The sequence below is a fragment of the Pituophis catenifer genome, unplaced genomic scaffold (assembly GCF_029215685.1).
Source record: "Pituophis catenifer annectens isolate HBS135680 unplaced genomic scaffold, rPitCat1.0.hap2 SCAF_2, whole genome shotgun sequence".
Lineage (NCBI taxonomy): Eukaryota > Metazoa > Chordata > Lepidosauria > Squamata > Colubridae > Pituophis > Pituophis catenifer.
The window spans coordinates 147,382,750-147,396,164 of NW_027256882.1; the positions used below are offsets into that span (position 1 = coordinate 147,382,750).

Genomic DNA, 13,415 nt, shown 5'->3' on the forward strand with positions numbered 1-13,415 from the left:
GAAAGTTTCAGCACTGACATAATACCTCATGGATTTAATATTTCCTGCTTCTGTTAGAAATATATGAACCTGTTTGAAATCCTGATATCTGAAGTGAAGAAGCATTTATTAAAGTTTTGCTTATACTGTGTTAAAAGCTCCTAAATTATTCCAGTCACAGCTGGCTGGGTAAAAAATGTTATAATAACAGAGAATGCTAATGACTGTACCTTTAGATTATTAAACCAAGTACTTTCATGCTAAATTATTCCAGCCCAAAATTCACTTGCTCATTATCATTGGTGTCTGCATTTTTCCAGCCCATTCACTTTTCCTCCTCCTAGATTTTACAATTCTGATACAATATTGTAATTATTTCTAGAAGTATTAACACTTATTACATCACTGACATATTCCTGTCATATAGCATTTACATTTGAATTCACATCACTTATATAAATATCTCTCAAAATGTTTGAATATTTTATTTCTATATTAGCAGTAGCATTTATGAACTCATTAATAAAACTGACCAACCATTTGATAACACTTTACATATTTAGTTTATATCACTTTTTTTTTTTACAGTTGTAAGAGCCACAATTTAAACTTTAGAAATGAATGCAGAACTATAGATAATATTGGCTTAGTGGCCATTTGAAGTGAGAATGCACCGGTGAACAGGGACTTGCAACCTGGTTTCAAAGTTCCAACATCAGCTCCCCCCTCACAATCACATGTCTGTGTTTTGTGTGCTCAGCAACCGGCCCACATTTACAGCTATGTGTAGTGCCCTGCGGTCATGTGACCATGATTTATGATAGTTTTGCCAGAAATCGGCATTTACTTCTGGTTTCCAACACAAAAGTCCCAAAGTAGACAATCCGTTCGCTTAAGGACTGTGGCATTTGCTTAATAACCGTTCCAAAAAAAGGTAAAAATGAGTCACCTGATGACTCATGACTGTCATGACGTACAACTGTAATTCCTAAGGTCAATTACAGTCGTATGACGAGAACCACCTGTATTGATGATGTGGAATAGAATTATTAGCTAGGAGCTAATAATCATGATGTATATAGAAGAGAATCCCTAAAGGTACCTGGAAAAGCATTTGATGAATGGCTGGTTGACTTCGATCTGACCAAGCAGATCAGTTAATAGAGATTAATTACAGGGAGTAAATATCATGCCTTGATAATTGGGTGACAAAATTAAGAGGCTGAAGCAGGCTCCAGTTCCTTCTTTTAATAGCAAAGGCAAGTGATTTTTCAGACCAAACGTGTTTTCGGCCTGTAGCAAAACCAGAGAACATTTTTTATCCACCTGTTACTCTAAAACTCCTTTCAGAGCCAAAGAAAGTGATGGCTGAGTTGCCTTCTCATCCACACTTGGACCGAGCTGCCCCTTGAACCTTTTGATCCCGCCTTCTGTTAAACCTCTTCATGTAGCTGTTGCCTCTGCAAAGCAGCCCATCTCCGGGCCGCAGACGGCCTCTCACATGCTCTTGCAGAACCGTAGGCAGTTGCCTTCTTCGGTGATAGAGGTGACCCATCACAATGTACCTGCCACCTGCAAAATAAGGAAAGCTACATCTCAGAAGCATCTCTGGAACATGATTATCTCCAAGGAGAATAAAGTCACCCATTTCCAATTTAAGGCTCTTGCCCGTAGGAAGTAATATCCTCCAATCTCTCTCTCTGCAACATTTTCCCCCTTCAATCCTAACGGTAGGAACTAAGGTAAACAGCACAACTCTTCATTCTGAACTTCTCGGGGCCATATTATAAAACCAGGCTGCATAATCTGCATAATCACTGAGGACAATGGGACATTTCCATAAGGGACTTCATCTCCATACTAGGCCTGTCATTTCCCATTAATTACACGGCTTGTTAGTATACTCCGAATGCAGCAGATTCCATTGGATGAAGGAGAGTTGGCTATCTTGATTGTAGCCCTTTTTTGGACAGTTTCTAGAAAGATTTATTGTACCTCCCTGCCACTGAGTCTAGTTTGGTTTCGGTGCATCTCTGAGAGTCCCTTTCCCTTACTTGCTACCAATTAAAGATGTTAAGGCTTGCAGTAGAACAGAAAGAGATGAGCAGTTTATTTGTTCTTCTTTGACCCAGATTCATGAATAACAAGGATGTTTTTCCCCCTCAACCTCCATCCTCTTTTCCTTTTGCATTGTTTCTTACATGGCAAGCCTACAAGAAAAGAAGGATTTGTCTGTTTACTGACCAGTTGCATGTAGACACTGCATATTCTAATGATCCATCCTTCCTCCCTCCCTCCCTCCCTCCCTCCCTCCCTCCCTTTCTTTCTTCCTTCCTTCCTTCCTTTCTTCCTTCCTCCTGCCCTCCCATTCTTCCTGATGGGCCCTGAGCTAGGTTGTATCAGATTTGGGAAGGTTGTTTGGCTGGGGAGTTTGAGCAATTGAAGTCCATATATCCTTAAATTGTGAAGATTGAGAAACACTGATCTAGAGAACAAGTGCTTAAGTTCCCAATTCAATGTGATTCGAGGGGGATGAGAATTACAGAAAAGGCCTTCCCAGTTATGGTACTTACTATGTGGAATATTATACATTGCCCTTGGTGATATGCTTGGCCTCTTGTACTTGAGAGAGAGAGAGAGAGAAAAGAGAGAGAGTGGAGATGGATGGATAGATGATAGATGTAGAGATAGGAAAGAGAGAGGAAGGGAGAGGGAGGGGGGCAAATGATAGAGATTAGGAGAAAAGGCTTTCTTTATTTACCGAGTTGAAAGTCTGGACAGTGTTTGCTACAATTCAGGGCATCCACAACAAGCATTTGAGCTCGAAAGAAGTAGCCATCAGGGTTCAGGAACAGCCGATTTGTCTTGTAGAGTCCATTGTTGTTCACTAGCATGGTCACCAAATACGTTCCTTTGTATATCATGGCAATATCATGAACAATTCCATTCACCACTTTTTATAAAGAAAAGAGTGGAAAATTAAGTGGGATGCTGCCCTTAATTTTACAATGAAGGAAGGCTGTTTCTAAAAAAGCATTGCAGTATATAAACTGCTTTCAGTGTGCATGCAATATTGTTAAAATGCCATTAAGTCAGTGGTGGGCTGCTGCCAGTTTGGACCCGTTCTAGCAAACCGATAGTTCCGACCATCAACTGGCCCCACCCACTGGCCCCCGTCCTATCCTATATTTCCTTCTTTCTGGCTCAGCTGATTCACATGGCACAGCTGATTTCCACACCTCCGCTGTTCTACTTACCACGGCTGCCTTAGAAGGTAAGCAGCTGAGCTTCAAATTGCTGTATTTTGAATGCTGCGCACAAGCGCATTAGGTGCGTGCAGGCGCAAAAAGCGTGGTCACAGAACCGGTTGCACCCCACCACTGCATTAAGTACTGTGAGAATGTGGAAAAGGAAATGTCCTCAGTATTTGGTTAAGAGCATGCTCCAACAGACAAGATATTTTAAGCACTGTAAGATGTATTGTTGCTTCTTCCTAGTTTTCTCATGCACATTTTGATTCTGGTTCACAATAAAGCTACGCTAGTAATAGGAAGCCTGAAGCGTTTAATCCAACTGAATTTAATAGCAGTCTAAAACACTAGTACAGTTAAATTGGATGTTATCTCTATCCCCGATTTTGAAGGGAAGGGAAGAAATGCTTCTCTCTGGCCTACTGAGATAATTTTATTTGGTAGTTCTATGAAACAATTGCGGAAAGCGCTTGGAAAAGAAATTATATTTACAAGTAACGTGAGTGCATAAACTATGCCCACCAGTTAACAGGATGTTCTTACCAAATTCACTGCTACAGTAAGCCTCTAGTTCCTCACGTTCCCTCTTGCAACCAGTCAAACATACTTCTAGATTGTCAACATCTATAATAAAATCAAAATGAACAGAAATGAGTATGGAGGAATGAGAACAGAGAAGGATCCATCTTAATAATTACAATAATCAAGCAATGAAATACATGGATAAACTGATCTTTGACGACTCTTAATTACTTCTAATATGTTTCAGAGATCATCAAGCTTCTAGTATAAAATAACTATACTTTACTCCGTGATGGCAAATCTATGGCACGTGTGCCAAAGGTGGTAAGCAGAGCCCTCTCTGCTGGCACGCACTCCATCGCCGCAGGTCAGATCTCCATGGCGTTTCTTTCATGAGTTTCTGTTTCCCTGCAAACTACAAAACAGAAGCTCATGAAAGAAAGAGATCTTACCTCTTGCTGCGCTGCCGGTGTTGGGATGCCCTGCCTCCCGTCGGACAGCTGGTCTTTGGGTCTCTGCTGCACATGCACCTTTCAGTTTGGACATACGCAGTTTGGCACTCAGTGTCTAAAAGGTTCGCCATCACTGTGTTAGCTTATCAGAGAGCTGCAACTTACAAAAGTAATCCTTAGTTATTGACCAGTCGCTTAGCAATCAAATTTACGATGGAATCCCCCCTAAAAGTATTTACAATCTGGTTCTGGAATTCCCATGGCTGTATGCCCACCCCCGTGGTCACATGACCACATTTCATGCTCTTGGCAGCTGGCTCACCTTTATGGTCTGTTGCAATGTTCCATGATCACATGACTATGATTTACCTTTTCTGTTGATTTCTGGCCTTTTTAACCAGTTGTCTCCAGAAAAATGTCCATAAGAATATATTGATTACTGACCACTACAAAAAAAGTCATAAAATTGGATCTGATCATGTGGGTGCCTTAACTTAAAACCATCATGGCTTACAATGGAAATTCCAAGATCGGTTATGTTTGCAAGTCAAAGACTATTGTATGCCTCTTATTTCTGAGTCAAAAGTCCCTAAAATCAAGTATTTTAGGGAAACTCTGATAGGAGGTTGACAGATGATTAAAATTTGCAATTGGTTTTCAGATCAGAAAACATTCAAATAGTAACAGAGTTGGAAGGGACCTTTGGAGGTCATCTAGTCCAACCCCCTGCTCAAGCAGGAGACCTGTACTAGGGATTTGAACTGTTGACCTTTCTGATTGACAAGATCAGTGTCTTAGCCACTGAGCCACCTAGTCAGTTTGATCTAAAACCTCTGTGATTGGTACTGTCTCAATGCTAATGATCAAATAATTGCCTACAAGTATTCCTCTTGCCCAATTACCATAGTGAGCAAAGCTGAGTTCTTGGATGGTAGGTGAAGATCTCAAGAGTCCTCTCCCAAAAACCTTCAGGATCTTCACAATTTAATCTTGCTTTCTGTCCTGGGATAGCAGCTCCATAATTCCTGGCACTACTCCTATCTTCCATGGGAATGCTTAACGTGTCAGCTTCCCAGCAGGTTCCCTCCTAACATCCAGTATGTAGAGGGTACTCAAACTGTGCTGATTTTCTAATGATTTAAAAGGGTACAAATTAAATAGTTTTGCTACAGCACTGCTTCTTGGCTGTATATCATCTGAGTTTGTGACCAGAACTATCCCGGCCTCTCCCCTTCCCTCCAGGAGGTAACCCAATCTCACAGGTGATAAAGAGGGGGAAAAAACATTATTTTTAAAGAATAGAAAAAATATAAAAGTAATTTGTTGAGTGCAAAAGTTTAAAATTATAAATATATAAATATGCAGTGCTGAAGGATCTGGAATACTGGTGGTCCTCATCCTACAACCACAATTGAGCCCAAAATTTCTGTTGTCAAGTGAGACATTTGTTAAGTGAGTTTTGTCCCATTTTACAACCTTCCTTGCCACAGTTGTTAAGTGAATCACTGAAGTAATTAAGTTAGTAACCTGTTTGTTAAGTGAATCTGGCTTCCCCATTGACTTTGCTTGTCAGAAGGTCACAAACAGTGATCACTTGACCCCCATCATAAATATGAATCAGTTGCCAAGCATCCGAATGTTGAGCACATGACCACGGATGCTGCAAAGGTCGTAACTGAGAAAAATAGTCATAAGTCACTTTATTCAGTGACATTGTAACTTTGAACAGTCACTAAAGGAACTGTTGTAAATTGAGGACTACCTATGCATTTTTGATTGATTACGTGCCATCAAATTGCTTACCAATCTTAAAGGTGCTGAAGTCTTTCAGTAAGCTCGGAGTCTGTCGGTTTGTGAACCAATAGGGTTTAGTGATATTTCGGAAAAAACCATGGAATTTGTGGTAAGGGTTTTTCTTCCCAGGCCGGTTGAAGTGATTCAAGTCACCAGAGTGTTGACCAACATTTGACCCCGTGTTTTTCAACATAGATGCTTCCGCTAGAAGTCTGCCTTGGCAGTGGGGATATCCAGGTGGATGGAAGTAAGTAGAAATGCTGTTGGCAGAGTCCAAGAGGAGCCGGTTTCTGCTGATTTGGTTCCTTTGACTCAAGTAAGTGGTAGAGAGAGATGCCTCCTCACGACTAAGGGAAGAAAGGCCTTTGACATCCTGAAAGGACTGCTTCCTTAAGCCTGTCTGATTCTCCACTGATTTTTTCACATTTTTCCTTCTATCCAAGAGTAGCTGGAGTGTGTTTAATGCTTTCACTTCCAAAGGATTCCACTCATCTCGAGGTAAGAACTGGTCCTTCGTGTGCTCAGCTGTCTCAATGTAGCTAATGCTGCTACCTCGGAGAGACTTGTTCTGGGAAGGAGTGGCACCCCCAGACCCATAAACATCTTTGTTGAATGTCTTCATTGATTTTCCAGCATGGAGTAGTATCCCTGTATTCCAAAACACACACACACACACATACACACACACACACACACATAAGAGCAAAAGAGAGATTTTTAAAGGATGGGAACACTGAGGGGTCCTTGGTGCTCTCTGAGATGAGATGAGATGTGATGAGAACAATGGTCTGTCACGTGAGTTCTGAAAGCACACCAAAATTATGGGCCTTCCCCAATGAACTCTTCCTTGGAAAGACAATCTTAGTAAGAAACTTTGGAAGTAAAGGCTATGTTTGTGGGAAGTGGGTTGGACAAGGGAACAATGGGTGCAGGATTTTAAATGTGAGAATCACTTGTCCTTTTATTTACTAATTGCAAAGCCTTTGGCAATATATTTACACAAAGTAAGTATTCTGTGGCTTTTGTGCTTCTGAACTATCTGGATGGTCCGGTATTTGCCAGAATTGGCCCTTTCCTATCCTGCCTCTCCTTTGTCTTCCTTGCACAGCACATTGAGATACTTGAAATAGCCGTTCTGAGCGGTCACGCACCGTAGCAACCTCTCAGCAAGGGCTGGGGCTGGCTTGACTTTGTGACATTGCTACATTTCCAAATTCCATTCTTAGTCTTAGCCATTAATGTCAGAGTGAAATCTCAGAACCAAAGAACTGCAAAAGACAATACTCTAGTAAACAACATACAGTCTTATCGGCCACCTTGATCATTCCTGTCTGGGAGGATTGAGAGTTGTGCAGCAAATATGGAGGGCAGATTTCCTTGAGGAAGACTGTAGATGTAGAGCAGGGGTGTCAAACTCAATTACATTGAGGGCCGCATCAGGGTTGTGTTTGGCCTTGGGGGCCAGATGGGCGTGGCCATCTTGACGTCACTTGTGTCGGGGGTGCCTGTGGTGGCCCAAGCACTCTGCCAGCGAAAACGGAGCTCAGGAGGCTGCGATGGCCTCCTGCAACCCTCTGCCAGCAAAAACAGGGCCCACCCGAGCTCCGTTTTCGCTGGCAGAGGGTTGCAGGAGGCCATCACAGCCTCCCGAGCTCCGTTTTGGCTGGCAGAGGCACCACAGGCCGGTCATTTGCTGTTTCCAGGGTGGCCCTGTGGGCCAGATCTAAGCAGCCCGCTGGCTGGATCTGGCCCGCGGGCCTTGAGTTTGACACCCCTGATGTAGAGCAAGCACAGATCTGGGAGTTGCCCTCCTAGATATGCCAAACGTTAAAGGTATACCACAAGGAATGTTCTGGCATCTTTCAGCTGAGGCTTCATTTGCACAAAGTTTATTTAAAAGAGGGAGGGAGGCAGCCCTGCAGTGGTCACACAGGAGCATGAAGATCTAACATTTTTTCCCTGTTTGTGTTACAAATTAAAAACACAATTTATAAACAAAATTGTTTCTAAAAAAAGAAAACTGGATGTCCAGGGAGCATCCGGGGAGCAAGGTTCACATCATATCCTGGTCTCATTGTTTAAATGTATCTGACAAACATGATGTTTAATTTTCCCATCCATGGGAAGCTTTGTGGAGGTTTGTTGACAATGTCATTTGCGTTATTTAAGGCCTGTCACCAGCTTTGCATGGGTGATGGATAATTATTTAGACTTAAAGGCAAAAACAGTTGTTCAAATACTCTCCAAAAGACCTTGGATCTACCTTGGATCATGTTTATTCAGATGGCATATTTATGGGTCTGACATCTAAAGCAAGAATGTTTAAGACTGCACCGCTAATGAACTTGAATTTATGGAATATGCAGCAAGATTCTCAGTTTCTAAAACTACCATCCATAGGTTTATTTTTTCCTATTTAATTTGTAAATAAAATTTAAATTAATGTCTTGAAATTTGTCTACTTTCACATAGCTATCCTAAGCAAATTAGATGACTTACAAACTTCTTCAACTTGGGATTTAAAAAAAAAAAATCCTTGTTGTAGCAAACTACCTTATTTATTTGCAACAAGCATGGGAAAGAGGGTAATCATAAAATATGGTTGACAAAGCAAAAAATTATTATTATGATTACCAGTTTCATTTTGTACACATCAATTTATTTAACCAAGTGGTTCAGTACATTGAAGCTGAGATTTTCCCAGGCAGAAGAACAAATGGTGGTTGCCTCACTGTAGTCATTCCAACTTTTCTTTCCCACCTGGGATGCTGTTTGTCAGCAAATAGAATTTTTGATTCTAAAAATATATATAAACATATACACAAACAAACCTTACATGGTTGGTTCGGGGTTCCTATGGCTGATTCTGATGGTTGGTTCAAGTCCACTTCCCAAGTCTCCTGTCTGTTGACTTCATCGTGTATTTGTCTCTTTCCCATGAGAACAGCTGGTGCGAACAAAGATTGCCCGGTCTCGCCTGTGAAAGCAGAACATTGCCATGAAGTGAAAGAAGATTAATGTGAAGATGTGGAAAGTTCAGTGCTGCAGGCAGCTTTTCCACCTCAACATGTTCCTTTCTGTTCATCTCTCCACCCCATCAACATTATTCTGCTTTGATCAACTAAGCCCTTCATTTCTGCTGTGCCTGAGATGATCGCTGTGATCACCAAATTTGAAGGGAGAGATGAAAGATTAGGTTTTCATCAAATACTGATTTATTTATGTTAATATTGTGTAAGAGAAGGTTCTTATGTATGCACTATCCGTTGCCCCATTTATAGCACAAGATGTATTAGTTTATATTTTATGTCTGCAAAGCGTGTTGTGGTGTATGAATCAGAAACAATCAGAAGAGCATGAGTTTCTCTCACAGGGTTGGTTGACTTTCATGAAATACACAGCTGGACTGAAAAAAAATCAAGCAATGTTCTGTAAGATTTAGGACATAGAAATTAGGAGATTTCTGGATTTAAGGTACAGTTCAGCCACCAGACACAAACCTTCAACTTAATTTAGATCGCTGGATGGTTGACAAAGAAAAAAATGAGTCATGTAATGAAATGGTTGGGAAAAAGCCAGAATAAAGGAGTACAATAATAAAAATACCCCCAGATATTTCATGGATAATTAATTACCTACTCACTGCCTAATTTGTTTTAGTTAATTACTTCTGGGCAAGAGAGAAAAAAAATATAACCTGATTTACACTGTTTTAGATTAACCAGGGTTGCTTAAATCATTGGTTTTGGTTTTTGGTTTTATTTGATTTATATACCGCCCTACTCCCGAAGGACTCAGGGCGGTGAACAGCCACAAGATAAAACACATAAATACAAAATTTAAAAGCAAAATAAAACCGAATTAAACAATTTGGCCCAAGGCAGATTTAAAACACCCCAATAATTAAGAACGGATTAAAATTTACATTTTAAAAGGGAAAAAGGGAAAGTTAGGCCAGGCCAGCCTGATGGAATAAAAAGGTCTTGAGAGCGCAGCGGAAGGTGCGCAGATCCGGGATCCTCCATATCTCCGGGGGGAGCTCATTCCAGATAGTAGGTGCCCCCACAGAGAAGGCTCTCCCCCTGGGGGCCGCCAGTTGACATTGTTTGGCCAATGGCACCCAGAGGAGCCCCTCTCTATGAGAGCGTATCGGCCGGTGGGAGGCTACCGGTGGCAGCAGGCGGTCCCGTAGATAACCAGGTCCTGAGCCATGGAGCGCTCTAAAGGTGGTAACCAAAACCTTGAAGCGCACCCGGAAGACCACCGGGAGCCAGTGCAGCTCGCGCAGGATTGCTTAGTTTATTATTAAATGGAGGGGGTCAGGAATCTGGGTGGTTAAGAATAATGTCACAAAATGAATTTAAGTGACTGGCATCTGAGTTCAGGGCATGTTTATTCAGAAACAGGCCTAGTCAAATTTCACAGAGTTCAGTCTGGCATTGCCCAGGATTGCAACTTTCATCAAACGCAGGAGAGATTAACATTACCCTCCACCCTCTTTCACAACAGAACATCACCATTTTTTTTTTTTCAAAAGCCACATCAATTTACACAGCAGTAATGTAATGTAGAATTTGTTTATTCAGGGTTTTTTTTATTCATTATCATATTTAAGAACCACCGGTCTCCCTCGCAGAGGGATGTGACCTGCCTCTTCCACTCACTTCCCTTCTACAGAACAACTAAAAGGAAAAAATGTTCCTTTTGACAGCAGTTAAGACACCAGACTAGAAACCAGGGGGGACAGTGAGTTCTAGTCCCCCTTTAGGCAGTAAAACAGCTGGGTGACTTTGGGCCAGCCACTTTCTCTCAGCCCTAGGAAGGAGGCAATGGCAAACTGCTACCGAAAAACCTCACTAAAGAAACTTCAGGGACTTGTCCAGGCAGTCTCCAAAAGAAAAAAAATTTTTTTTTTGAATTTCCTTCTTTTTCTCCCATTTACTGCAGGGAGAATCAAGTTCTGTCGTCGTCGTCGTCCCCCCCCCCCCTCCCACCGGTTCCCAATCCAGGTCCTCCTTCTCATCCGAAGGGACTCCCGTCCCAGGGAACGGAAGAAGGGGCGCCTAACTTCATCCTGCCCGTCTTTTTCTCGTCCCCACCTGCCGCCTCCCGACCTCTTGCAACCCACCCGGGTTTCCCGAGGGTCAGCCCTCCGCTAGCCGAGCGCAGCCCGAAAACGCGCTCGTGGGGGTGTGTGTGCAGGAACAGCTCCGGGAAAGACGGGGAACCCTTCACCCCACCCTCACCCTCCAAGGAAAATACGAGGTTTCGAAGCTGCATGAGGCAAGGACGGGAAGCAGCTTTTGGGGAGAGGGTGGAAGCGACGAGGGGGAAAAAAAGAAAGAAACCCGCGTTCGCCCGCCCGTCAACCCGCCGCTCTTTCGTCCTCGGGCAAAGCGTCCAGAGGGCGGAGGAGCCCAGCAGCCCTTCTCGGGGGCTCTGAAGAGAAGCGCTGCCCCAGCCCGGAGAAAAGGCGGCGGCGCCTCTGAGGGCAAATTTGACGGCGGGGCGGGAGGGGAGGGGCTGCCTCGGCTCGACCTCTCCGTCCCACCTGAGCCTGGGGCAGACTTACCTGCTACCCCGGAGGAGAGGAGCGAGGAGGAGGAAGAGGAGGAGGCCATGGCGAAGCACAGGAGCCAGGCAGCTTCGGGTGTCATTGCAAAGGAGAGGCAGTTAACCAATCTCTCTCTCTGTCTCTCTCTTTCCCTTCCTCTATCTCTCCTTAATTTCTCCCCGTTTCTTTTTTTTTCTCTCTCCACCTCTCTCTTGCCCTCCTTCTCCTCTGTGTGTGCGTGTCTCTCCCTGTCCCGCCCTCTCTCTCTGTCTCCCTCTCTTTCCCTTTCTTCCACTCTCTCTCTCTCCTTTCCCTCTTTCCCTCTTTTCTTTCTCCCTTTCTCTCTTTTTCTCCCTCTCCCCCTCCCCCCCCCCTCTCTCTCTCAGTTTTGGCCCTCTCCGCCAGCCGCCCCCGGCCCCATGCTAATGAGAGGCGTCCTTTGGGAAAACGGGACTCGGTCCTTGACGAGAGCCCAGGAACCAGAGACCAAATTGGGCTGCAAGTCCCGGCCAACCTCGCTGTCACCTTTCAACTCTTCCCCAAGCTATTTCTTAGCTTTCGGCTAGCCCGGAGAGGGACGCTACCCCCGATTTCAGTGGCTCCGGTTTAAATGCCTCCCTGCCCCCCACCCGCAATCGCACCGCCTAAAAATCAAGCAGGTTGTTCCGACCGGGTGGACGTCGGACCGCTCGGCTGCAAAGCGCTCAGCCTCAGCGCCGCCTTTCTTCCAGAGTTTGATTGCACAAAGGATACGTGCTTTTTTGATTAAAACGTCCTATTTTGTGGCAGTCTACCTTGGGGAAAAATGGGTACTGGGAACATACCCATGAGTTTGCTCCAGTTCTCTGCCATTGTGTCAAAATGCTATATGGTATGAAAATACCACTTTCACTACGATTATCTCTAGCCCACAGGAAATATTTCCAAAACAAATACTTAGCACCACAATTGAGCCCAAAATTTCTGTTGCTAAGCAAGACATTCGTTAAGTGAGTTTTGCCCCATTTTATGACCTTTTTTTTGCCATGGTTGTTAAGTGAATCACTGCAGTTGTTATGTTAGTCACAAATTTAGTCACAAATCTGCCATCCACCTTGACTTTGATCACATAACCCGGGACACTGTAAGTGTCATAAATATGAGTCAATTGCCCTAGTGCCCACATTCTTGTCTTCTGACAATGGAAATGCTACAATGGTTGTAAGTGTGAAAAATGGTCATAAGTCACTTTTTTTCAATGTTCACTACAAGAATTGTAAGTCGAGGGCTAACTTTATTTCAGTGGACAGTCAGCAATTGTGTATTTTTTGCACGCTCAGAATATAAGCCCAGCAGCTATTTGTATTATTATTCAACCATCTCCACAAGGTGTCTTTCCAACACTTTGCTCATTATTGCTAAACCAAGATGATCAAAATAAACATCTCAGCACTAAACAGTATTTAGAAAAAGATTGAGAACTAGAAGAACTTGCTGAACTGCTTCCCTATATCCTTTTCAAGGTTCCTCTTTTGGATGAGATATTCCTATCCTTCTCCCCACCCCCCCAATATTTTTTTATACTCTAGAGAAATATGGAGAGAAAATTAAGTGGTGAATGTTTATTACTGTTCTGCAGAAAGCATTTAAAACTAAAATGTTAAGTGTTAAACCTACTTAAGCTTTACCCAAACAACTAGGGATATGCAATATGCGATTATTAGATTCAGTTTGTACTAAAGGTGCTTTTTCAAAAGGCAACTGGACTTTGTTTTCCCTTGAAGATGTTTTGATTCTCATCCAAGAAGCTTCTTCAGTTCTGACAGAATGGTGGAGAATAGCAATAGCACTTAGACTTATATACCACTTCACAGTGCTTTACAG

At 43.0% G+C, this 13,415-nt stretch overlaps 1 protein-coding gene across 1 annotated transcript; it reads right to left on the reverse strand.

Moving 5' to 3' along the window:
- Positions 1 to 1,360: 1,360 nt before the first annotated feature.
- On the reverse strand, positions 1,361 to 11,655 carry CUNH17orf58 (chromosome unknown C17orf58 homolog). Its single transcript, XM_070934751.1, has 6 exons — positions 11,571 to 11,655; positions 8,835 to 8,975; positions 6,008 to 6,646; positions 3,774 to 3,854; positions 2,741 to 2,932; positions 1,361 to 1,551 (listed from the first exon to the last, which is right to left on the reverse strand). Exons 1-6 carry the CDS (start codon positions 11,653 to 11,655, stop codon positions 1,361 to 1,363), a joined length of 1,329 nt encoding a protein of 442 aa, XP_070790852.1.
- Between the last annotated feature and the right edge of the window lie 1,760 nt (positions 11,656 to 13,415).

Excerpts from the sequence above, each read along its gene's own strand:
- CUNH17orf58 (XM_070934751.1), bottom strand. The coding sequence starts at position 11,655 with ATGACACCCGAAGCTGCCTGGCTCCTGTGCTTCGCCATGGCCTCCTCC. Across the intron at positions 2,933-3,773 it reads TTACTGTAGCAGTGAATTTG|TGGTGAATGGAATTGTTCAT; the intron begins GTAAGAACATCC and ends CTTTATAAAAAG. Across the intron at positions 1,552-2,740 it reads CTGTCCAGACTTTCAACTCG|GTGGCAGGTACATTGTGATG; the intron begins GTAAATAAAGAA and ends CTTATTTTGCAG.